Raw genomic sequence first — 26,086 nt, forward strand, 5'->3', positions numbered from 1 at the left:
CCCACCACCACTGTCCTGCCCCACCATGGGTCCCCCTGGTACCTGAGATGGTGGCAGCCGTTTCCTCTGCCAGCAGGCGATCCTTCTCCTCCCGCAGCTTCTCCAGCTCCCGCTGGTGCTGCCGCTGCAGGTCCTCGATCTTCTTCTGGTGCGTCTCCTCCATGGCTGCAAAGCCCCTCTCACATGTTGCCTGCAAAGGGAGGAGGGGAAAGGGTTGGCCCAGGAGCACAGGGTTGGTGCCACGGCGGTGGGGAGCCCACCAGGAGCCACAGCTCAGCTCCCCAGGTCCAGCAGGGATCTTCTGCTCCCCCAGCCAAGGAGCACGATGGACCTCGCAAAGGTCAGGGCTTGTTCTGCAGTCGCTTGACCCCTGACAGCTCCAGGGAAAAGGATGCACAGGGGCACACCCAGTTGGGGAATGCAAATATATGGAAAAAAACAATCAAAAAAACCCTTCTGTGCCCCTTCTGCTCTTTTCAATGCCTGTTTTTTTCAACCTCTGGGTGTAGGGAAGATGACGTGAGAGCAACAGGATCTTAATTCCCAACCGAGTATTGCTATAAATGCTGCAGGGAAAATTACTTGCTAATTGAATTACTAGGAAAGAACTCGAGCCAGGACACAGGAGGAGCAATTTGGGGAGTCGGGATTCACCAGGGGTGAGGTCCTGAATTCCTGCCTGGTCCTTCTGGTTCCCAGCTCAGCTGCCAGCCTAAGCACATCAGATCCTGGATGGACACACGGCTGCAGGACACGGACAGGAGCAGCAAAGCCACAGGCAGGCCCAAGCCACGAGGGAAGAAGGGGCACACACTGGGGACAAGGTGCTGAGCCCCATCAGGCAGCTTGGGACAAACCTGATGCCAAGCACTGTACAGGGCTTTACCCCTTAATGACACAGGCTGGCTTTATTCCCTGATTTCAGCTGAGCTCCCCTTGACTAACACCAGTGTTTTCCATGCAAAGTGAGAACTGTCACCTCTGGGACCCCATGGGAAATTTTAGGGGGACAAATTCACTCACCCAGTGGCAAAAGTGCTCATGACAGTCCAACACTACTGACCCTCACTAACATACATCCCTCAGCATCACCTTCTTGGCTAATGCTCTGTTACCTACACCTAATCCTCATTTCCAATTTTTAGCTTTGGTGGGTTTTTCCCTCCTATTTAATTTTTAATCCTGAAGCATTCTTCACTTTCCCAGCCTTGTTTGTTTATTTGGTTTTTTAGACTCCTAACTCAGTGCCAGAACCTGCCTGGACTTGGCTGTGGCACAGAGCAGCCCTGCAGGATTCTTCATTACACCCAGAATCATAGAATATGCTGAGTTGGAAGGGATCCACAAGGATCATCAAGTCCAACTCCTGAAACACCTCGAATTTTGGAAGAAAAAGGTGCATACTCTACCACAGGTCTGGCTGCAGATTCGCTATTTAATGTATTGTAAATGCATTGCCATAAATCCACATGTACAAATCAGTATCTCATAGAATCACAGAATGGTTTGGGTTGGAAGGGACCTTGAAGCCCATCCTGTTCCACCCCCTGCCATGGTCAGGGACACCTTCCACTATCCCAGGTTGCTCCAAGCCTTGAACCTGGTCTTGGACACTTCCAGGGATGGGGCAGCCACAGCTTCTTGGGGCCACCTGTGCCAGGGCCTCACCACCCTCACAGGGAATAATTTCTTCCTAATAATAAATGTAAACATACCCTTCCTTCATCTAAAAGCTATTCCCCCTTGTCTTGCCACTTCATGCCTTTGTCAAAAGTCCCTTCCAGCTCTCTTGGAGCCCCTCTAAGCACTGGAAAGGGCTCCAAGGTCTTCCTGGAGCCTTCTCTTCTCCAGGTTGAGGAGTTATGTTTGTGCTACTAATATTACATTCTCCATCAGGTTCTTAAGAGAAGAATGGAGCACATTCAGGGCAGGCTTCCAATTGCTTGGTTGGCTTTCTGACCAGCACTGCTTAATTCCAATGGGATTCAGCAAAACTACTGCTCTCCCAGGCTAAAACCAGCTTTTGGCTGGAGCTGAGCCACACTTCACCTCCAGCTCAAATGTGTGCTGGATCTTGTGGCTGGAAGCAAGCTCTCCCACATTTTTGCTGATTCTTAAGAGCAACTGGTCTGTGAGAGCCTCACTGGCACAGCCTCTGCATCGCTGCCCTTTTGCCTTCCTGTTCAACCTGGCAGCCTCCCATGGTGCTGCCAGAGTCCTCTACAGCCCTAAACTCACTTCTGAACTGGGAATGCTTTCCTAGGAAAAGCAAACCACCAAACCCATTTTTTTTTAGATGCTGGATGATCTCAAACCAGTTTTACAGCCAGCCTGACTCGTGGGGCAATTTGAACGGTGGTATTTCATTGCCAGTGGGTTTCTCTGCACCTCACCTGGATGTTCTGTAACTGTGCACTCTTTGTTGTGTACAGAATTACTGTGTCCAACACCAGCATGGTCCTTGCAGCCTCCTGCAGTGGAGATCTGCTTTGCTACAGAATTTGGCATCTGTTTGCAGCTACTTTCCCTAGGAACATACATTTTGAGAGCATCAAGTTTCCATTTCATCCTGCATTTTTGAAGGCAGCAGAGACAGACTGGAGATTTGATCAGATTGGGAAAGACAGAGCTGAGGAATGCTTTTAGAGGGAAGTCACAAACAAAATGTAGGAGAAACACTGAGGTCTTCGTGTTGAAGGAGAGTGTGATGTTATCGAGCTACTTTGAAACTCTCTCTCTCCCTCTCCACACAAAGACCACCTCCCGAAATCCACCTTCCCAAGCCCTGAGCAATGCATTTAGAATACTCTAGCATGGAGGAAAAGGAAACACCATGCTTTACAGAGGCCTGGATAATACCCTGGGGCTTGTTTCAGCATGCTGGCTGTTTCAGGGGATGGCTGAAAACCCTGGGACTGCACGTGCCCTCCCACACGCTCAGCAGCAGAAGGCAGTAAGTGTTAAACATATCAAGACCTTTAGGTTTTCAAAGTCTTTCTGGTATTTTTCCCTCAAAGTGGAAGCGTTCCCCTCCAGATGTTTGTTCTCCAGCTCATCCCTCATGACGTTCATCTGGGCCTCCAGCTCCTGGATGCGTTCCCTCAGGCCGTGCATGGAGTCCGGGTCGCTGCCGGGGTCCTGCCCGGTGCCACCCCCCTCTCCAGCCACCCAGGTGTCCCCAGAGCCCGGGGCCACCGCGGGGGACGCCTCCGGGTGCTGCCTCTGGTACTCATCGAGGGTCTCTTGCAGGCGCTGCAGGTTCTGGCTGTAGTGCTCCTGCAGCGCCTGCAGCTCCTCGCCATGGATGACCTGCAGCTCCTTGATCTTGGCCTGGAACTTCTCCTCCAGCGTTTGCATCTGCTCCAGGTGATACTGCTCCATGTTCTGCTTGTCGCGGACAACGGCGTCCAGCTGGTTGAGCCCCTCCACCCTCTCGGCCTTCAGGGCATCCTCGGTCCTGTTGAGCTGCTCGATCACGTTTCGGATCTCCTCCTCGTACCGCCCCTGCAGCTCGCTCAAGCTCTTGCTGTGCTCGTGCCCTTCCTCCTCCAGGAGCCTGCGCTGGTTGTCCAGCTGGGACACCTTTGCCTTGAGGTCGGCGTTCTCCCTCTCCAGCACGGCGATCACCTCGCTGTACTCGCCCTGCTGCTTCCTGAGCAGCTCCTCGTACTCGTCCCGCAGGAGAGACACCGTCTTCACGCGCTCCTGGCACAGGGCATCCATGCTCTGCAGGGACTCCTTGTAGGATTTCATCTCCCTCTCGTGCTCCAGCCGGACTTTGCAAGCGGCGTAACAAACCTGAGCCTGAACAATGGCATCGTGGACTAACAGAGACGAATACCGCTCCAGGTCTCCCATGCACGAATGGTAGGAAAGACTCTGGGACATCTTCAGGAGCTTCTGACAGTCTCTCACGGCCTCCTCGGGAGGCAGAGAGAGTAAGGCAACAGATATCTCCTTCAGAACATTGGATTTGTCCTTTAGCTGCTGGGCAAGATCTTCCTGAATGGAAACAAGAGCTTCACTACTACGGTCTGGGGCACTGCCAGTCTCCTCCACCTTGGCTAATTCCTGGCACGGCACCATTTGGACACGGCTCCCATCCCAAGAGATCTGGGTTCTTTCCGAAGCATCTTTCTGTATTTCAAGTGCTTCAGAAATCTGGTGCATAACTCCATCAAACTCAGGAGTCCTGTATGCTTTGATGATCTCCTCCAACATGCATTTGTGCTGCTGGAGAGCTGTTTTGGTATTATGGAGCTCTTCTTCAATTGCTTTTAACCTCTGATGAAAAGATTCTCTCATTTTCTCTGCAACAAACCCAAGTTCTGCCTTGATCAATGTAGCATCTGCTACAGCACTGAGAAAACATGGGGAAATGCCCAAACTTGTTTCTGTTTTACCCTCAGCTTCTCCTTCTCTAGTGCCCAAGTGTGCTCTCAGCTCCTCCACCTGGCTCCAAAACTCCCCTTCCAGCAGCAGCTTTTTAGACAGGACGCTGGCCAAATCATTGGCTGTATGAGAAACACTTGCTGGCTCCAACAAAGCCACCTCGGCCGTTCCCTGGATCTCTCTCAGAAGCTGGGCTATCTCAGAGCTCGCGTTTTTCAAAGACTCTGCTATTTGGTTGATAAGAGAGGCCTCAAATGCCACCCTCTCAGAAAGCCACCTCAGCTGGCCGGTGTCAAACACATCTGCTTGCTGCTCCTTGGAGATGTGCTCCTCTTCTCCCAGATCCCCTCCTTCTGGAGCGGGGCTCTCCGTGGTGAGGCTTTCACTCTGCTCATACTCTGATGGGACTGGTGCTCCGCTCAAGGCTTGGATTGCATTTGATAAAGTTGTTTCCATGCTAGACAGAGTAACAAGGAACAAATCACCCTCTTTATCCTTGTCTGATTTGGGCAGGGATCTCAGCTGCTCCCTGCACTTCTCTAAGCAAGTCAGCGCTTGATCGTTTTTCATCTGGAAACCTCCCAGCTCGCTGACGTGACTTTCTATGAGCTTGAACTTTTCCTGCCTCTCGCTCTCCAGCTGTGAGATCAAAGCATTGACTTGGGACAAACTGGTCTGAAGCTGTTCCCGCAGCTGGGACTCCGTGCTGGCCCACTGATGGTGGAGGGCGATGAGCGTCTCCTGGTTATGGCCGTGCTGGCTTTCAAGCTTCATCGTCACATCTTTGAGCTTCTCCTCTGTAATGTACAGTTTGGTTTCCAGAGAATGGATGATGGAGAGATAAGTCTCAGAATCACTGGTCCCTGATGAGGGGTAACCCAGAGCTGGCTCTGAGGACATGCTTTCTTCAGACAGAGATCTGTCCTGGCTTGTGTCTGAAGAGGTACTGCTTGTCCAGTTTTTCTCTGATCCATCTGGATGGATGTATTTTTGACACTGGATGCTTGAAAAACGGATCCTTTGCCTCTTGGCCCCCATGATTCCTACATCAGGCTTTGCTAAAGCTTTCTGAACCAACTCTTGGTCCTGGAGCTCTACAACTTTAGAAGGGGAGCCAAATTCCTCCACTTGCCTCTGACTGGTCTCAAGAACCTCATCCTCCTCCTCTTTCAGTGCGTAAGTCAGAGCTGGGAGGACATCCTGAGTTTGCCCCAGTTGGGATGGATGACTTTCGTCCACCTCAAGACTGGGGCCAAGGTCTTCTGCCTCCTCAGCACATGGACCTGTGCCCACACTAGCTAATTTCTTTAAAGCCTCCTCCTTGGCCTTTAGCTTTACTTTAGCCTCCTCTAAACTGCTATCTAAAGCAACGACTTTAACCAAAGCCTCACTGAGATCTTGATCTTTCTTCTCCACAATTCTCAAGTGCATTTCCTTAACATGTCTCAGCTCTTCTTCTTTCTCTTTCAGCACCTCCTGCACCCCCCGGAACTGATCCGACACCTCCTCAAACGACTGCTCCAGATTGTGGTAGTTGGTCTCTTCCATTTTCAACTTTGCTTGTAGCTTTGCAACTTCATTATCCGACTCAGCCACCTGATTCATGAGCTCGTGGAACCGGCACTTGATCTGATCTCTCTCCCTTTCGAGCTCCTTGATGTGCTCAGCAAGTTTTTGGATGCTGGCCTCCTTCATGGCCAGCTGCTCCTCCAGCTGGTGGACGAGCTCGCTGCCTTCGAACTTGGCGCTCAGCTTCTCCTTCTGCAGAATCTCCATTTGCTGTTCGCTGTTCTGCAGCTGATTCTCGTACTCATTGGCCTTCTCCTCCACCTCCTTCAGGCTCCGTATCAAAACCTGCTTCTCCCTCTCGCAGCTCTCCAGCAAAGCCTCATAGTTCTTCTGCAGCTTCTCCTCCATGAGGACCCGTGCCTGCTCGCTGGCGTTCAGCTGCCCGCTGAGGTCTGCGATCCTGTCCTGGAGCCGCTGCACTTCCTTCTGGTGGTCCCGCTGCAGCGCCTGCTGCATCTCCAGGTCCCGCAGCTCCTGCGTCTTCTCCAGCAGCAGCGCCTCCGCGCTCTTCAGCTTCTGCTCGCTGGCCTTCAGCTGGGAGCTGAGCGCGGCCTCGCCGTGCTGCCACTCCTCCAGCTGCTCTTTGGCTTTCTCCTTCTCGCTCCTCAGGTCGCTCTTGAGCTTGGCCAGGGTCTGCTCCTTGATGGCGAGCTCGGCCGCCGCGTTACTGAGCCTCGCCTGCAGGCTCTGAATCTCGGCCTCGTGGTGCCGGATCACGTCCTTGGCCTCGGCGTAGCTGCGCTTCAGCGACTGAATCTGCTGATTGATCACCTCTTGACGCTGGCATTGGGCTTCCAGCTCGCTTTGGAGGTCTTGGTTGACTTTGTGAAGCCTCTGCCAGGCACCTGATGGCGAGGCGGCCACCTCGGTCTTAAAAAAATTGATTAAATACTAGATTAGTAACACTCTTGGCTCTCCCTTCTGAGTGTCACACCTCTGGCCAGGCAGGCCATGGAAAAGTTCCTCACAGCGACTTGGCTGCTACTCACTGCTCCAATTGGGATGATTTGTTCTTGGCACAATTTGGTTTGTTTGACCAACTTTTTTTTTTTTTTTTTTTTAATGAGCGACAACTGCTTTCCAGTAACAGAAAACACTGACCACAACATCAAAACAGCTGTACAGTAACAGGCTAAATGGAAAAAAAAATAATAAACCCAAACTCAAACAGAATAAAAAAAACAATGAAAAAGAAACACCAGCAGCAAAACGGAGACAGACAGACAAAAGAAAAATGCCAAGGATGATGAGGAGGAGGAGGTGAAACAAGGTGGAGGAGAAAGGAACTGCTTTTTTTTTTAGCAAGTCTGTTTGTTTGTTTGTGAAACAAAAAGTGCACAGTTCAGGTAATACAGTCCACCGACCAAAAGCAACAACAGAAAGTGAGGTGACAGCAAATGACATCACATCCCACCCATACACGGGGTGACGGGCCAGCCATCGTGGTGGCGATGTCATTTCTGTGCTGGCCAAACAGGACTGAGTGGCTGCTCATGGTTTTAGAGAGATGCTGTTATGCTAAAGCTTAGGGCTAGGGAGGATCTAATTTCTCTACCTGCAAAATAAAATGAACCAACAAAGGACAAAATAAAAAGCCCGACAAATGGAGGGAAGGAAAAGGTGTGATGAGAATGTAAAAATGAAAGAAACCAACCTTTGTGAGATTCAAACCAAAGCAATGGAGCATGCAAAGAGAAAACTCACAGAAAGCGTCATGCAAAAGGCGACAGAAATTATGTATCTTAAAAAAGAAAATACACAGACAGGAAGAGGTGAGAGAAGCACAGCGTTAAGCTTAGGAATTTGGCCTGCCTTGCTGTACTCTGGTTGCTGATTAAGGAAAGCCCACAGATGTGACACTCAGTTATGTTAAGTTAAATTTCATGCTTTACACCAAAAACATGCAAGAATATCTGTCTGGGACAGGTTAGTATGTGCCCCCTCCCACCCACAGTGGCCGGAGCAGGTGATGTCTCCAGCCCATCTGCCAGGAGCAGGAGCTCCTGGTGTTTCTCCCAGTAGGGATCAAGGTTAGGGTGCCCCATCCCGAGGAAGCTCAGAGCAAGAGAGGGGTTACACGAGGCCAGAGAGGCTTCAGTGCATGGCACATGCATTGGAGGGGTGGCTCAGCACTGCCTCACGGAACAGGCAGTGCATGGGGGTCCCTGTGGGGCTGGTTGGGCTGCCAAGGAGGGGTTGGTGCCTCCCGGGCAGCTCAGGAGGGATGGGCTTGGCAGCAGTCAGGCTTCTCTATCAGCCCTCCTAATAGACAATGCAGGAACTTCCCCAAAATCAGGGATGATGGGGTGGGCAGCATGAAATTCAGAGGGGTTGTCCAAAAAATGCTGTGATGTTTGGCTGCAGAATTCCCCCAGTGGCTCCACTCTCTCCACCCCAGCAGGGTTTGGTGGGGTTACTCCCTTCTACAATAGGACTTTAATCCCTCTGGTTCCCAAGAAACACAAGGGAAATCCCCAGAACAATTAGATTGGAGCAGGCAAAAACCTCCAACCTTTCCAAAAACCCTCTCCAACTTCCAGGTCCAAGTTTGGGTCACTTCTCTCTGCAGCTCAGCCTCTCTGCAGGCTGTCCCCCTCACCACCCCTCCTCGTATCGAGGCACTGTGGCCAACTTCAATCTGATGGTGGATTCAGCATCCAGCTTTTATCCCCAGTCCCTGATTTTTCCAGGCTCCAGGCAAAGGGAGGTCAGACACCTCTACCCCAGGGAAGTGGGACTTAGTTACTCCTCCAGCTCTGCCAAGTGAAAATGGAACTCCTCCAAGCAGGCACTGTCAGCTCGGAGACTCCAGAAATGAATTAATTACTCCTCCTGGGAGATCATGGGCAAAGAAGGCAAGATATCCCCCTCCCTGGGCTGGCTCCACTGCCTGTGCAACTTCTTCAGGGAAAATTTTCCTGTGAGAAATAAGGATGCAAGGTTTGGCATTGACACTGGGTTTTGCTGCCGTGGGAGCGCAGCATCCGGCAGCACGCAGCCACTTTGATCCACAGCCAGTTTGGTCAAGTAGATTTGAGCAGGTCAAAATGCTGCCCTTGCACAGAACAGGACTGTGGACCCCTGAGAGCAGCCAGGAGCTGCCCTGCAGGTGCCACAACTTTCCCCAGGCATGGATGTTCCCGGAGGAAGGGCTGGAAAAAAACCTGCTTTGTTTGGATGAGGGGAGGAAAGGTTTTCCCAAAGACCATCCTGTTTCTTTTGTCAGATCCTCCAAAACTCATTTCAAGGCTTTGCTGAGGAATCTTGTGACAGCAGAAACCACCAAAGTGATCCAAGGTAACAGGTCATCCCAGGGCAAATCCCACTCTGGCTGCAGGGAATGTGCCCAGGAGATACATCTGAGTGTCCTGTGTTTGCCTCTGTAATGGGAAGACAAAATCCCCAGCCAGGAACAACTGGTGGGCTATAGGATGCTTGGAAAGCCTTGAGGGCACCCCGCTGCCTGAGGGGAGAATCTGGGGCACAGAAAGGGAGAAACAGCTGTTGTAAAGGCAAACACAGTATGGGATGCATCAGAGGTGGACTTCACTGAAGTCCCATCTGTCTGGCTCTGTTTTGTTTTCCCTTGGGAATGCTAACAGGTAATGCTACCTTCTACTCCATCCCAGATCAGAGGTTTCCATAAGCAGATGACTCTGGTAGTGCTACAGAAATAGCCACGTTTGCAAGAAGGTCGAATCTCTGGGATCTCAGTGGTGGTCACCCAGGATGTCCCCATGAACACCGAAGATGGAAGCCCACCAGTGATCCCTGGGGCACAGGGAAGATGGATCTCCATCTCCTCCCTGCTCTCCTACCTGCAACACGTAGCCCTCCCGGGCGCTCTGCTCCCGGCCCAGAGCCACTTTCAGCTGATCCTGCAGGTGCCGGTTCTGCTCCAGGAGCTCCAGGGCCTCCTTCTGCTTCTGCTCCAGCTGAAGGGACATGAACAGAGACAGCGTCCAGGGAGTGGGCAGGGGATCAGCCATAAGGAACAAGTGGCTCGGAGGGGACACAGAGCAGAATTAACGGAGCTTTTGATGGCACCGCTGCTCTGCTCTGCTCTGGGACCTGGATTTCATTTTGCCAGGAAAATCCCTCCCCTCTGAAAGAACTTATTTGTGCAATAGTGTAATTTGTAAAGCTCACTGCCGCAAAGGATGAACGGCACCAGCTTGTGCCAGGCATGACCCTGGCAAATCCCAGCCCAGTTCAGCTCGGTGATATTCCTGGTTACTCCATAAGAAAAGGTTACCCCTTTCATTCCCACTAATGCACCTTAATCCCAGCTAACAGCAACCTTTGTTATCCAGGGCACAGAACTCTTCCAAGTGAGCCGAGTCTCCTCCATTCTTTTCCAAAAATCTTAAGACTATTCGATGTAGGCCCCACAAAAAGGGAACTTTTGTGTTGTGTGCTACAGCTCCTGGCAGTTTATAAATGCAGACACAAGTGTCTATAGCTGCAGAGGCACAGAGGATTAGGAGCTGGAATTTGTACCCATTTTGTCAGAGACAGGCTGGCTACAACCACCACAAATCAGGCTATGTGGGCTGGGAGGAGTAAGGAATTACCAGGCCATAAGAACAGCCCCTTCTGCAACTGTGGGAAAATTGAAAGCTGCTGGCAGGGCTGAACATGAATAGATTCAGATCTGTGCCCTGCCAGCTCCCCAAGGAACCTACAGCACCCCTACTAGTTGCTATTATGAAGGAGGAATATTTACAGCTATTTTTAAGCCTATATCAGGCTCCCTACAGACACCCCAGTGGCCTGAAGGCCATTCTGGCAGGCAGCCTGCATCCTAAACACCCCTTTACCTCCTTCTCCAGCAGCGTGGTCAGGTGCTGCTTCGTCAGCCCCTCTTCCCGGTCCTCGGTGTGGGCGAGGTGCAGGGGTGTGATGGGGATCTGCTTCTCCTCCCGCAGCGGGGTGGTCTCCACCTGGTGCCAGCGCTGCTCGATCTCCACGTGGACGTTCTGTGGTTTGATGTCTGCAGGGACAGGCAGGATCCTGTCCACCTCCATCCTCAGCGCCTCTTCTGACCCTGCCCCGTCCACGGCATCGATCATCTCGAAGCGCTTGCGCCGCTCCTCGCGCCGCCGGGCCCGCTCCCGCTCCAGCTCCCCGGGGTCGGCGTCAGCAGCTCCGGCGTCCCTGGGGAAGGCGGCCGAGCCGCTGCTGCTGGAGGAGTCTGCAGCGTTGGCACGCTCCTGCACCAGGGCCTGCTGGATGGGGCGGAATTCAGCCCAGTCAAAGGTCTTGGAGCGTCCTTCTCGTCGGCGCTCCCGGGCACGGCTCCGCTTCTGCTCCGTGTCCAGCTCGGCTTGTTCCGCATCCGGCTTCTCGCTCGGCTTTGGACCGGTCTCGAAGGAAGAGCCTGTTTTGCTTTTCTCTTCCGGCAGCGAGCTGTGAGGACAGAGAGAGGGTGAAGGAAAGCGTCAGTGGGTGCTGGAGACAGCCAGGCGCTGCCATGCATGCCTCCAAGAGCCGGGTGGGAAAGGGCTGCTGGAAGCCCAAGCCAATGCCACGTGGGTGCCCCTGCCCCTCCATCTCCCCTCGGGCGCAGGAGCTGTTGCTGCCCTTGCCCAGGATGTGCTGGTGTGCAAAGCCTTGGTGCAAGCGGCCCCAGCTGCTCCTGGGACACCCTGGCACCCGGAGAGTGGCTGATCCCAACCTTGTTCCTCCTCGGCAGCCACACTGGTGGCCATGAGCAAGCAGCAAACCATGGCTGAGGCAGCGACCCCAAACTGTGCTGTCAGAGGTTCCAACAGCTCCTCCAGCCCCCAGGCTGTGGGGCTCCATGCACACCCCGGCTGGCATGGCCATAGTCACGTGCTTGTGGGAAAGATGCCACCAATCCCACCAAAGCCAGGCTGGCTTCGGAGCTGTGGGGTGGAGAAGCACAGAGCAGCTCTGAGAGTCTTGGGAAACAAGGCTAAGGTTCCCCTTCAGCTTGGAAAAGTATTAATGGGTCCATAACTTCTCTGTGCCACTATCTGCACTGAAGGCACAGACCTCCCCGGGGCACCCAGCCCCACAGGCAGCATGGGCAGCCCCCCTGGCACTGGGCAGCCCCCTGCAATGGGCAGGGGTGAGTGCAGCAAGGAGAGCACATTATTCAACACATCACAGAAATCACTGAAAATGCCAATTTCTCAAGCAAGGAATGGTTTTTAGTGCTGAGTTAGAGGGTGGTGGGTTGAGGGGGGAGACATACTCATCAAGCAAGGGAAAGTTAATAGGGGAAGGCAATACCATTTCTAACCTACAGATAATCCATAATGCAGTATTAGCTTATTAAATACGGACATGCCAGCCCTGTAACATGCAGATCAAAATTAAACCAGAAAACAGCAGTATGCTAAGTCTGTGGAGGAAGCCTGTCCCAAGGGAGTAGTGGGTACTTGCTGAACTCTCTTTGCTACCCAAACCTCCAAAAGTTGCCTCCCAAGGCACAGTCCTGCTGCTCAGGCTGACTCCTGGCTCTCCCTCCTTCCAATACAACCACAGCATCCCCAGCCTCCAGCAGGGACTCAACAAGCTTTGTGCAAGATCTGGAAAGCAGCTCACTGGGCCCTTCACTACAGACTCTGACCCACGGGACCACATGCACAGGGACTGCTGTGATCAGCAACAGCAGCAGCAGCAGCAGCAGCAGCATCACGGCTTCTCCCACCTCAGAAACACACCCCAGCCCCCAGCCAAGAACCTCATGGATGTGCATATGCCCAAAACAAAGGATGGAGCAGAAGACATGGCTCTGTGTGGGCTAGTATCTTCCGATGCACTGTCATCCAGCAGCAAACCACAGGCTCAGTAGAGCTGGGTTTTGAGAGACTCTGGCAGTTACAGGCTAAAACCAGCTCAGAGATAATTCCTTCTTCTGTGCTGTCACTTGCAGCTAATAAAATAAACCCGGAAGGCACGACGATGAAATGTCACTGCTCCTCACCCATGATACTGCACGACTCCAAAGCCAGGCTCTCAATCTGGAGTCAGTTAGTGATTACAGATGCATTTTAAAGTAAAGCAGGGATGAGAATGAGTCTTAAAATGGAGAGGAGTGTTAGGAAAGAAATGGGGGTCCTGAGGCCTGCATATGGTGCTGGGACACAGATATTTTGTTGCTCTAAATCTCACATGGAAGAACCTTGGCATTTCTAGAGGTGACATCTCTCACCAGAGCTCATTTCTCCTCTGCTGCTTTCCAAAGGGCAGGGGATGTGGGTCAGGGAGCAGAGGGATGGCTGCTGGGAACGAAGTGAAGACACTCAGGAGGTTGACCCAAAGTTTCTCATTTCATCTCCTGCAAGTGCCCCATGGCTATTAATTCTGCTCAATCATTTCACATCTCCTCCATCACAGAGAAATTAATTCATATCACACAGGAAGGGGGTGATCTTTGCTTTCCAATGGTATTCATAGGTTAAAATAAAAAAGCTTTTTTTAATAGGGCTGGGAGTGGTGCAAGCTGCAAGCTGAGCACGCTGTGGCAAGAAGAGCACAAAGGTTGCAGGGGACTGGGGTGCACTGGGGAACCCAGCCTCACAAGGGCTGTGAGCTCAACATGGATCCAGTTCTGAAGCAGCCACTTTCGTTCATGGGGGTATCTTCTATTTGCCCCATCATCATTAGCAGACTGTAATTAGTGCCTCTGCAGATTGCAGGGCACTGCTGAGGGCAGGGAGCAGTGCAGCATCTGCTGCCCATGCCGGGTGCTGACACATGCAGCACTGTAAACCATCATTAGGGCTCAAGAAACCAAGACAAGGAGTGTTTGGCTGGGTGGAGCCACGGCAGCAGGTTAATGAGACACATGTGAGGGTTGCAGGAGTGTGTGGGACCATCCCGGGGGGTGGGTGAGCACTGCTGCCCTCCTGACACACTGAGCACAACACCCCACCACTGTGCCAACACCCAGCACCCCTCCATGCTGAGCCTTGGGCAGTTTGTCCTTCCAGCAGCCCCCTTCACCCTCTGCTTCCCTGGTGCAGAATGCAACGGCATCCCAAAGCCAGGTGGGATGGGCTGGGATACCCCACACTGCTGCAAAGGGCTGCCAGGCAGGCACCAGTGAACACAGCCCTGCTGCACACACAGAGCAGGACTCCAGCAACGTGACTAACCCACGGCACCAGCTGGGTGGGAAACCACAGAAGCACACACACATCATTCCCTTTTCCCAGCTCAGGATTGGCTCACAGTCTGTGCAGTGGAACAAGTTACTGCCCAACAGGGACCTGCGCCTGGACCCTCTCAGAGGGAAAGCCAAGTGAAACCACTCTGTGTGGGCTTGGAGCAGGTGCAGACAGTGAGCACAGGGCTATCGTGCTGCAGTAACCTGTGAGCAACCATAAATACATCTGGCTCTTTAAAGGCAGAGAGGTCCCCTCAAATTTCCTTGGTCTTCATCTTCGTATCTAGTCACATCGGAAGATACCAGTGTGGGGAAATCAAGGGTCAAGACCAGGTTGCTTCTTCCCTTCTCTCTGGTTTTTATTTAAAGGAAAAAAAAAAAAAAAGGAAGGGGGGAAGAAAAGAAAGAAAAATAAATGGAAACTGCAGGACTTTCCATCCGAGGTGCAGAAAAGGAGGAGCATGCAGTGAATCACAAGATATACAAACCACAGAACGTTAATACAGGAGAGAACACAGTTTTCCAACCTGGGCTTCAGCACGGATAGTTTCAAAGAGAAGTTTTTCCTGGGATTGCATGGAAATCAAACATACACAGGAGTGAGGAGAAAGGCGGCTTCCATGAGACCCCTGTGATATCCACCAGAGCTCGGGCACGGCTGGGAAAACAATGGCTGAGGGCTAAGCAGGATGGGGAAGGAGAAGCTCGAGCACCTCCAGGTCAACAGCACTGGGTGAGAAGAGCCATTCCATCAACACAGGAACAAACCTGGCAAAAACCTGCTGGCTGCAGCTACAGTAAGGACAGGAGATGGAGTTAGTGGTGTAGCTGTGTCCACACAGCCTGTAAGAAGTGGCCTGTATGAGTGTGGCCAGCACAGACAGCTGTGAGGAGGCCAAACACCCTGAACACACAGCCAGAAGCGCCCACAGAAGGTACTCTGTGACGCAGGAGGTCCCCTTCCTCTGGCACTGACGCAGGAGGAGACACCAGCATTACTACAGCTTAAGGGGGACGAGCTGCAGCAGCTTTCTGCAAGATCAGAAGAGGAGGGAAGATGATTTCCTGGCTGGAGTTTAAAATAGATCAGAGCCAAATGGTTTCTAAACTGAACCCTGAGCTCCTGCTGCTGTGACCCATGGAGGGGCTGGGCAGCTCGTGCTGAACAGTAGCCAGAGGAAAGGGTGAACCCAGCATAACTGAATCCAAGTGGTTTCACAATACCTGGTGGGAATCCAGAGGAGCCTTGATATAGGAACAGTGTTTCATATTCCTATGCACAAATTAAAACCACATTTTCAACCCTCTTTGAAATCTGCACGTGTAAGAATAACTCGGCATATCAGCGTCCCCACAACGCGTATCCAAATTAAGCTCAGAGAGATGTGAGAAAAAGCTGCAGCTTCCAGGAACAGACAGGCTCAGAAAGAGGAAAGAAAAGGGATGAGGGATGAGTTACTCCTGCACAGCAAACCACAGAGCTGCAAGGGCTGCTACAGCCCCCCTTACCTTGTTACATCAGGAGCAGTGGTGGGGCGAACGTGTTTCATGATGGTCTGGATCCAGTTGCGGCGGATGCCCGATGTCATGGCAGAGAGGGTGAACTCCCCTTCCTTTGTCTACAGAGAGAGACAGAACAGCTCAGAGCAGGTGATTGCACCCACCAGCAGCTTCCCAACTCCACAAGACCACCCTGCACCCATTCCCAAGCCCCCAGTGCCAGGGCACTGCTTGCTGGCCACACAGAGGTCAAACCCAGCCCCTCTGTTCCCCAGCACACTCCCAGTGGGAACTGGCATTTCCCAGCAATCAGGATCATTCTGCCATAGGTGAGACTCTAAGGCTGTGACAAAATCTTCACTTTCTCCCTTTCTTTTCTGACAGTCAAAAAACTGGGTCTCAAACCCAAGGCACAGCTCTCTGGAGCACTGTGGGGGGATGCTGAGTGGCCTCTCTTGGGTGTCTGGGGAGATGTTCCCCTTGTCATGGACAAGCATCCCCATCAGCTGTCCTGCAGCTGGACTCTTCCTCCTCCCCACATTTCCCTTACGTGGATCTGGAAGCCGTAATTCCGCTGAACTGGGTACTCAGTGACATCATAGCACGTGGATAAATCGATTTCTCCATCCAGGTCAGCTGCCTGCAGAGGGAAGAGGTAAAATAAACAACAAAGCTTTGCAGCCCCAAAGTATGGTGGGTTTGCAGGAAGGCACAGCAGGCCCCTGAGGAGCACAAAGCCCTGAGGGGGCTTCCAGGACTTTGGCATCTGGGAATGGGGGCACTGAGGGAGGCAGTGACCTGCCCAGGATCCTTTTGGGAGCACCAGGAGCTGCCCTGTAATGGGCTGAACACTGAGAGAAGACACTCACCTCCTCTGCCACTGAATCCCGGTAGTATCTCAGGCTCTGGTCAGTCAGCACAAACCAGTGCTTCTTCCACTAGGAAACAACAAAGATGGAGCAGTTACAATCCTGCTCCTTCCCCACCACCACAATCACAGCTGCTTGTCACAGGTCAACCATCAGAGCCGGCCTACAGGAGGCAGCTCAATGCCTGTCCCTGCCAGCTCCACACATGGCTTCATCAAGGCCACTCCATGGGAAAGGGGAACCCAAACAGGCAGCAGTGCAAGGGACAGTGATGGTTTGCTGCCAGCCTGCACAGCACCAGATGCTGCACGTGACAGTGACACCACGAGAGCCACGGGGCAGTGGCAGCCTCCCCATTAGCTCCACTGCAAGATGAGGCTTTCAGGGACTGCACTTAAAGCCATTTTAGCACAAAAAAAAGTAGTAAGACATTCATATTTTATCTAGAAATTGAGTTGGGAGTCTATTCCTAGCCCTTGCTCTGTACAAATCTGCCTCTTGAATGCTTCCAGCACAGGCTCACCCAAGGCAGCTTTCAGTCAATAAAGCACTTGCTCCAGCTGCCAATTCCCCTTAGGCTGTCTATGGATGTGTCCTTGGACCCAGGGGTACCCACAGCAGAGCCTGGGCCAGCCCCAGCCACAGGCAAACTGCCCTCATTTTCCCTGAGAGCTGAGTAGGAGGGAAGGAAATGCAGGGAAGGGGTGGTTTGCAAACAGCCAGGGCCATCTACGCTGCCCTGGCATCAGTGCCCAATCCCAAGGCTCCAATAGGGCAGAACATCCTGCATCCCTTTGGGAACTGGCAGCAGGGAAGTGGCACCAGCTGCTTCCCTCAGAGCCATTTATTTATTTATTTATTTATTTATTGCCATTTCCCTGGCACTCAGGAGACTTTACCTGAGCCTCATTTCTGACACAAAAGAGGTCGCTGGGTCGCAAGGGAGACGAGAGTAATAAATAGGGAACAGGAACATGAAACCAGTGCTGCCATCCAAGCTGCCCTGGCTCCCTAGAAACCCACAATATGATATCCACCTTTGAAACCTCCCCAGGACAGAGCAACTGCAATTCCCACTTTGAGAGAAGCCCAATACTGATCTACCCAGGACACTGGGGCTCCATCAGCACCGAGAGCTGCTCCATGCGCAGCCAACACAGGATGTTAGAGGGAGCTGCCAGAAACAGGACTGACCACAGCACCAAACACTGACATGAAGGGCAGAGCTTTCTCCTGACTCACCTGCCCATCCTCATACTGCTTTGTCAACCAGCCCTTCTTGAAGTTCAGCAGGTCGGGCTGGAAGAAAGGAGAGAGGGATCAGGAGAGGGAAGAAATGTCTGTGCCCAGAAGGCAACAGCAGTGAGTTGATAAAACCCAGCAGAGCAATGAAAGAGACAAAACCCAGTTAAATTCATAGAATCATAGAATAGTATGGGTTGGAAGGGCCTTTTAAAGGTCATCTACCCCAAGCTGAATCATTACACTGCAGGGTGGCTAAATGTTTGCTCCCAGGAGGAATGGAGACCTCTGCTCAGTTGATTCAGGCTGTTCCCTTCCTACCATTTCTCCTGCAATTTCCTACTGCTACACCAGCATTGCAGAGAAAGGATAAACAAGGAATTAGCAAGACTTCAGGCAGTTTCACCCTCTATTATATATCATGAAAGAAAAACGATGTGCTACTGATGCAAGGCTGCAGGGTTCAAAACAGGCTGAGTTCCCAAGGCTGGAAATACAGGGAATCTGAGCCCTGCACCACCCAAATGACACCTGCTTTTCCCTCCAACGTGGGTGCATGGGGATGTTGAATTCCTGAAGAAAGCAAGCAGGACAGCGTGGGATAACTGCTGCCAGCCCCTCCTCCCAGCCCTGCCTGTGTGCAGGGAAGGATGTGGTGGAAATGCTTTCACTCCCCTGAGGCTGAGCTCCTCCAGCTGCTCCACGTGCTGCAGAGTGGAAGAGGAAAACACAGCAGTGTGTGAAACCCAGCTGCAGCATCTGAAATGGGCTACAGCAAGGGCAGCAGTGGAAATTGGGTCTGGGAGCCTGTTCAACCAAACCTGTGGGGCAGCACATCCCATACTTGAGTGATCCTGTGGTGGTGGGAACCCAGTCCTGCACCACAAAAACACAGGGGAGAGTAAAGTATTGCATTATAGAATATTTTGGGTTGGAATGAACAGTAAAATCATCCAGTTCCAACCCCCTGCCATGGGCAGGGACACCTTCCACTATCCCAGACTGCTCCAAGCCTCATCCAACCTGGCCTTGAACATTTCCAGAGATGTGGCAGCCACAGCTTCTCTGGGTAACCTGTGCCAGTGCTTCACCACCCTCACAGGGAAGAATTCCTTCCTAATATCTAATCTAAACCTGCATGACTTTCTTCCCTTCACTAGATAATGTGCATTGCCACTTCATATGCACTTCTTGACTTTTTATTCCCACCAGGAATTTAAAAATCACTCTTGTGGCTGCACAAGTCTACAGGAAAAGCTCCAGAAACACCAAGCTACTGCATTTTTCTGATAAGTCCTTGAACAGAAGCTGTCCATCCACAAAAAATGCAACTTGTATTTACAGTAGCTCTGTAATCTATTTGAGAGATTAGCAAGTGTATTTATTTTGTCCCTACAGAAGGGTGGTGAGGGAGAGGAGAGTACTTTGTGTTTATTCTGTACTGCATGCCTCCAGGTCTGGAGAGCATTTGAAATATGCAAAGGGAGGAAAGCTCAGGAGGGAAGGTTCAGCCCTTCCTTGCAGCCTTCATCCCACTCACACCCACTTCCAACTGCATAAACATCAAGGAAATGGCATTAGAAAACTGGGACATGTGTTTGCTGAGCCTGGTCTGTGTCCCTGCCTCTGGCAGGGGAGCTGGAACAAGATGATCTTTAAGGTCCCTTCCATCCCAAACCATTCTGGGATTCTGTGGTCCTATGAAAATACCACAGTCATGACACAGCAGCTGGTCCAAGTCCAGAAACTGGACTGACTCTCTGCTGAGTTGGAAATGCCCTGATGCAGCCTCTGCTGGGGGACACCATGGGGCAAAGAGGGGCTCTGGCCAGGTGAGGTGACCCCAGAACTTCTAGGGTTACCCACAGCACGAGTGCCTGACACATCACACAAAGCATGGAGGAAATGGGGTATTCCAGGGGAAAATAACCAGAGCAGAGTCTGCTTCCCAAGCTGCTGCTGTAGTCTAAGGAAAAGTGCTCCTCACAAGACTGTGAGTTTTAATTTCTGTAACAGGCAAAAAGTGTGGCACTTTTCCAGCTGGGCCCCTGAGGCTTTCAGCATTGGTCACCCCTGATGCAGGTCCCTGAACCTGCTCCAAGTCTGAGTGTATCCCATGCCCCATGTGCTGGCTGTGAGGAAAGCAGCAACAGTCCAGTGTTTGTGGCACCTGCTGGGAAGGGCCTCTCATGTCCTTCCCCGAGGCAGGGGACACCCCCCTGGTGGCTCACCGTCATAGAGGACTCCGTGGACCTTCTGTCCAGTGACTTTGCCCTGCGGTGTGGGGACAGAGGTGACGCAGACACGTCCAGGATGGAGCCCACGGCTGCTCCTTCACAAGTGAAGTCCTGCGTGAACAGCATTAGCCCAGATCAGTGCAGGAACTAGGACAGAGTCCTGCTCTCTTGGCTCATGGCATAAAAATCTGCTTTATTTAAGGGGCATCTCAGGCTCAGAACAAGTGTCATTTCCTTAGCAATACATTTTTTGTCCTTTCAGGCATTCATTTGTTCTCATTATACCCAAGCAAATCTGGGACTCTCAAACATGTTTCTTTTGTTACTTCACCCTATCCTGATGTATCCTGCCATGCCAGATCTGAAGTTTCCCTTTGTATAATGAAGAAAGAAGAGACAGCCTCATTTTCCACTCCAATCTCCCTGGGCCAAGGGAGCAGAGCAGGAAAAGTCGCACACACTGAGCACACGCAGTGGTTCAGCTCCTGCAGTACTCCAAATCCACATCCAGGGACAAGCCCTGCAGCTAAACCCTCTGTATCCTGGGCTGCAGAACTCCAGGTTTTATCTTCCAGGATTGCTTGGCTGAGGATCTTACCCGTTTCCTTGGGAAAACCCTCTTCTCACTCCTGCCCTGCCGCGTCTCGCTGGACAGGGCGGCGCCGCCCGGCGCGCTCGTTTCCATGTGCTCTGCGTTCTCAATATCCAGTGCCTCGAATTTCTCAATCACCTGGGATCTCCTGCAAAACAGGGACAAAAGGGAAACCAGAGATGCTTTAAACACAAGAGCAGCAACTGGGTGGAGCTGTACAACCCCACAGGTTTAAGGTCGCAGAATTGCTCGACCCAGAGTTCATGCACACCTGGCTTGTGGTCATTGTTTCTCTGTGAGCTCTGACATGGCCAAATCCAGGGTAAAAACCCTGATCTGACATCATTTTACCCACAAAGTGGGGAAAAACCTCACATTATTCAGGTCTGCACCTAGCAGCTCCTTCAGCAACTAGAAACCCCTCACAAAATTTTTATCTGTGACTTTTACAGCTCTTTTGGGGGATTATGGAGCAGCTTTGGCTTAAGCTTTGCCTCTACTCTCTAGCACTGGGGTTCTCAATTGCACCCCAGACCTGTGACACATCACATCAAGCTGGGGTGCAGAGGTAATGGGTGGCTCTGGGTCTCCCAGTGTGTTCACTGCAACAGGAACCCTCTAAAAACTCAGCCCCACATGGGGAACAACCACAGGACTGCATGGAGCAAGGGATGTCCATGGTTCTGGCTCACAGGATGCACCTGCTGAAAGGACCTGAGGAGACAAGGAGCACCCTGTACCATGGCAGGGCACTCCCTGCAGAACCTGGGGCCTTTCCCTCCTCTTAACTGGGCTGAAAATCCAGTTGAACATCAGGGAGCACGACCTGGGCTCTCAGACACTGCTTTGGTGGCCCATGGCACTTGTGTCTCTGAGAATGGAGAACTATGAAGAAATGTGGATGGAGCAGGAGCCAACCCTGGATCAAACCCAAACGGGATTCTCTTAAGGACAAGCAAACAGGTGGAATTAGAAGTGCTGTTTCAGCATGAGAAGCTGCTTGCTGACCCACAGGAGAGGAATTTCCAAAGAACCTGCTCATGTCCATTTTTGCATTTCCAGGCATTCAGGAAAGTATCAGCCTCAGGTCTTCAATCACAAACTGGGAATATAAAGCAATAACCCACCACCAGCACATGCCAGCTGTGCTCCAAGCTGTGAGGCTTAAAGTTCCATTTCAAACCTCCCCAAAAAACTCTGTCCAGGTGGTTTCTTGACACAAAAATTTGGACCCACATGTGCCACATCTAAACTTGAGGCTGCTTGCTCTGTATGAGCCTCTGATGTGCATGAAAATCACAATGGCAACCACATGAGGGATAACAGGTTATCCAAAATAAAAACATTTTTAACACTTTCCACAAAGAGGAACAGCAGGTTAAGGGTTCAAATACCATGAGATGTTCAGTTTTCAACCAATATTTGCACCAAATTCTATAAATGAGACAACCAGTCTGAGCACATCCCATCTCCTGGGGGGCTGGGGCCCCCCACTGCTGCTCAGAGCCAGGCTGCCAGGACACAACCAAAGAGGAAGGGACAAAATTGGTGGGGAAGACGTTGCTTTGTAAATTTAAAGATCTTTGATGCTTTTAGGGGACATCTGTTCAGCCCCTGCTGCCTCCCAGTTTGCAAACTGGGAGTGGGTAGATCCCAGGCTCGTACAGAGCTCCCGATTTCCCTGGGATGTTCTGCTCATGAGATGCCTGACACAGGCCAGGCTGTGGAGCATAAATCCATGCTCTGGGTTCACTGACAGACAGGGAACTGTTTTGGAGTCACATTCTTTTAACCCTTTTTGTACTGGCCCAGCCTTCTCTGAGTCTCAGTTCAGGAGGGAGGAAAAAGTCCATGAATTAACATTGTCTGTGCCCTATTAGGTGAAGGTCTGAAGAAAAACAAATCAAGAGGAAAAAAAATAAAAAGAACAAAAACCCAACCAAAAAAAAAAAACCATAAAAACAAAATCAAAAGCAGGTTGATTTCTCATGAAAGGGGCTGCACCACCAGGTTGTTCTACGGCTTGAGATTGAGATGAGATGGTAGCGAAGCAGGCGAAGTAAAGGTGGACACGTCACACAGCAACACAGCAGGAGAAGGTGGAGAGCAACAAGACCTGGAAGAAAACAAGGCTGGAAAATGAATGAACAGAAGAGGAAATTATATATCTGCATCTACATACAAAACAAAATCAAAATCATTCCAGTCATTCATCATTGAAAAAAGGAGGAGAAAAATAAATCATGGCAACCAAATCACAGCCCCAAGGGTTAATATCATCCAGATTACAGGAAAGAATTTATTTTTTTTTTTTTTTCCCATTAGATCAACATTTCAGAGAGGTTACTGCCAGAGATCCTGGAGGGATGGGGAAGGAAGGGCTCTCCTCCCCTCCCCACGTGTTGGATTGAGCTGCTCCCTCTGCACAGCAGCTCTGGGTGGACAAAACAAGGCTGGGACAGGTATGAAGAAGCTTTTTAAAAGCTGCGGTGCCATTTAGTGCTTTTCAACTACAAAAGCTCATCCCAATGAATTCCTTGGCCATGCAGGCTGTTAATCTTTTCCAGGCCACTAAACCCAGGCTGCAGATCTCAGCTGTTAGTGGAGGGGGTGTGCAGTGGGAAGGAAAGCTCAAAAGACCAGGACGAGCTGTCATTAAAGTGATTTTCTTTGATTGGAAGAAAGGCCTTTATTTTTATTGGATTCATTCATTATTTAGCATCAAGAAAGATAGTGAGTGTCAGGAAAACAAAGAGGCATTTCCCAAGAGGTCCACCAGAATGATGAGGATAGTTTTACAAGGGAAAAAACCTGTATTTGGGAGAGCAGGAGCTCCTCTGTATAGGGAAAAGCAGAATTCAGAGCAGAGCTTTACACCTCAAGAAACTCCAGAGAAGGAATTTGAGCAAGAAAAGTCTTTTAAGCAATTTCAGGCAATTCTGCTGTTAATTGATGCTAGAAATACACCTCAGCCCCTGACCACACTCCTACAGCAGATGTGGCTGACACCACAGTGAAGTCCTGCCAGTGTGAGAAGAACATCAGGTCAACTGGGAAAGCTGTGGTTTTACAAGCTGCACCCTGGAATTGTGCACAAAACCCCAAGTTTGTCAAACAGAAATCCTGAGATGTGCAGGAATTTATCCCTGCAGCTGCAGAGTCCCTCTGAGATATGGAGACTGCTGTCTAAAGACATTCCTGCAGCTCTTTTCAGCTGTGATTTTTGTGTGCAACACCTCCAGATTCATCCATGGGGTTTCCAAAGAGGTGCCCCTGCCCTTCTGCCCTAGGGATGGGTCTGAGAGGGGAGACTGGAGATGGCTCCACCTCTGTGGCCTCAATCCCTGTCCCCCAGCCCAGTGTGACATCCTGGTGGCTGCTGCAGCCCTGTCCTGCCACGTGCCAGCAGAGGGAACTCGCACTCTGCTGCTCTGCCAAAACCATGGAGATTATCTCCTCTTTCCTGGTTCTGAGTGGCTGCAAGCTCAGACGTCTGCATGGAGGCAGAGTCAGGTATAAGTGGTCAGCACAGAAAATTCCTGGCCTTAAATCATGTAATATTTCTTGTGATAAGGAAGCAGGATGAGAAGCCTTGGCAAATGTTTTTATCTGGAGCAAAGCCTGCAGGTGTGGCACTCAGGATGCAACACTGGGTACCTGAAATAATTATTTTCCATCCACAGCTCTGACACTTGCACTGATTTACACACCAAAAAAATGGGAGGAAGAGCTGAAAATGCCAACAGAATCTGAGTGAGTTCATTTGGCTGCACTGAAGGGCAGATCTGCACGATGCTTGGCTGGTGCCTTTAGGGTTGGCATGGGACAGGTGTTCCCAGACATGTTAGTGGGTTACTGAGAAGGATTATTACAAATGGTGTTAAACCAGGGGGAAAAGCCAACCCCACAGCACGGAAATGAGTTATTGTATCTGCCCAGCCTCAAACAGCACAGTCTGAGCTCGGAGGAGAAAAATGAGAGGGACACAGGGACTAAGTAAACTCAAGTTAAAAAGCAGCCAGGCCAAGCTGAGCAGGGTGCTGGGGAATGTTAATTCTCTGGTGCAACACTGGACAGTGTCTGTGTGCCCTCTTGAGTCCACTGAGCTCCAACATGGCTGTCCCAGCTCCAGGACACAGGGCCTCTCCACCCACACGGCCAATTCCCAGGTTACCAGAGGAGAAAACAAACGTGCCCATCCCTGAACACCCACTGAGCCATCCCTGCTCATGGCACATTCCTCCAGCACTGTGGGCTGTGATCCATGGCCAAACCCTCTGGCAGGTAGGGACCCCTTCCCCTTCTCTCTGCCATCACCCCCCTCCCAAAAGCTGGACCAGGTTCAGCCCCATGGGCAGCAAGACCCCAGTGCCTGGTGCAGCTCCTGCTCCTCTCTCTGCACCCGTTCTGCTCTGATAAAAGCCCTGGGCTGATGCAGGGGAATTGCCGCCAATACTGATAAAGCAAAAATACTGTTAACAGCCCGAGCCAGGCTGGGAAAAACAGAGTTTCCCTGGGAAAAGGCACCCACCAGCAGGCAGTGAGTGGGGCTGACATTAAAAAAGGACAGACTCTGGCAGCAATGTCCTCTCCCAGGCCCTGTTATCTGTTATAATTCTGCTCCCCAGTTCCATGCAGGATGATCCCAGTGCTGCAGGATACCCAGAGCAAGGGACTCTTGGCAGTGGAGGAATACACTGCTCTGCCAGGCTGGGGACAGGCACTGGCCAGGGCATCCTGTGCAAGCAAATGCACCAGGGACACAATGTCACAGGCAGCACCAGCTCAGCCTGAAAACCAGAGCCACCAGCCTTTTCTCAGCCCTGTCCCTGGCCAGGATGGCCAAGGTGGTATCCTCCTCCTCCATCCTGGGGAAAAGCCAATTCCCAAGGCAGACAAAGCCAAACCCAAGCTTTCCTCGTTTATTCCCAGTCCAGCACTCCCTGCACACGCTCTGGGCCAGGTTTGGGATCGTCCTGCCGACTGATGGCACCAGCACAAGGCTGTGCTGCACATCCCAGACCTGCTCCCAGCTCTAGGAAGCCAGTCTGGAAAACAGTGCTTGAGGGGCTGGGAAGGAGCAGAGGAGAAGCTCCTACTGAAACCGTGCGAGAGAGAACATGCCCGGAGGAGAAGCAGGGCAGCAAAATCAGACTGGCAGGCAGCCCTCTCGCCCAGGGCCTGTCTCCCAGTTTGCTCCACTGCCCTCACTGCACAAATGTGTCTCTCCCAGGGCGAGTGGAGCCCATCCTTGGCCTCGCCCAGAGGGCACCCGGCGTGCGCTGCGGGCGCCCTCCCCGTCCTCCTCCACACTAAGCTGTTTTGCAGCCCACTGAGCCCTGCCTTGGCACTGCACCCACCTCTCCCTCCTCTCCCAGATTAATGCTGTGACATTTTGAAACCTCTCTCAGCTCATTAGGCAGTTGCGTAAGGCACCTGGCACTAACGCCACTAGGAGAGCTAACCTAATTAATGGTGCTGGCTGCCAGCGTGTGCCGCCAGGGTGGGCATCCAACACCACCCAACACCAGGGCAGCTTTACATT

At 51.7% G+C, this 26,086-nt stretch overlaps 1 protein-coding gene across 7 annotated transcripts in view; it reads right to left on the reverse strand.

Annotated features, from left to right (window-relative positions):
• MPRIP (myosin phosphatase Rho interacting protein) overlaps positions 1 to 26,086 on the reverse strand; it is a 73,147-nt gene that overhangs the window by 9,138 nt on the left and 37,923 nt on the right. For 4 of the 7 annotated variants that reach the window (XM_071443867.1, XM_071443864.1, XM_071443866.1 and 1 more), the window contains exons 8-18: positions 20,548 to 20,689; positions 19,944 to 20,060; positions 17,713 to 17,769; positions 16,471 to 16,539; positions 16,152 to 16,241; positions 15,611 to 15,720; positions 14,629 to 14,667; positions 10,782 to 11,370; positions 9,780 to 9,896; positions 2,977 to 6,831; positions 43 to 190 (exon numbers count right to left, since the gene is read on the reverse strand). In XM_071443867.1, the coding sequence (XP_071299968.1) occupies positions 43 to 190; positions 2,977 to 6,831; positions 9,780 to 9,896; positions 10,782 to 11,370; positions 14,629 to 14,667; positions 15,611 to 15,720; positions 16,152 to 16,241; positions 16,471 to 16,539; positions 17,713 to 17,769; positions 19,944 to 20,060; positions 20,548 to 20,689 (5,333 nt within the window). The remainder of the gene's footprint in view (positions 1 to 42; positions 191 to 2,976; positions 6,832 to 9,779; positions 9,897 to 10,781; positions 11,371 to 14,628; positions 14,668 to 15,610; positions 15,721 to 16,151; positions 16,242 to 16,470; positions 16,540 to 17,712; positions 17,770 to 19,943; positions 20,061 to 20,547; positions 20,690 to 26,086) is intronic. The other 3 variants (XM_071443868.1, XM_071443869.1, XM_071443863.1) reach the window with 2 other exon arrangements.

The sequence above is a fragment of the Agelaius tricolor genome, unplaced genomic scaffold, assembly GCF_023055355.1.
Source record: "Agelaius tricolor isolate 1412-34295 unplaced genomic scaffold, bAgeTri1.0.p SCAF_19, whole genome shotgun sequence".
In the NCBI taxonomy this organism is placed as follows: domain Eukaryota; kingdom Metazoa; phylum Chordata; class Aves; order Passeriformes; family Icteridae; genus Agelaius; species Agelaius tricolor.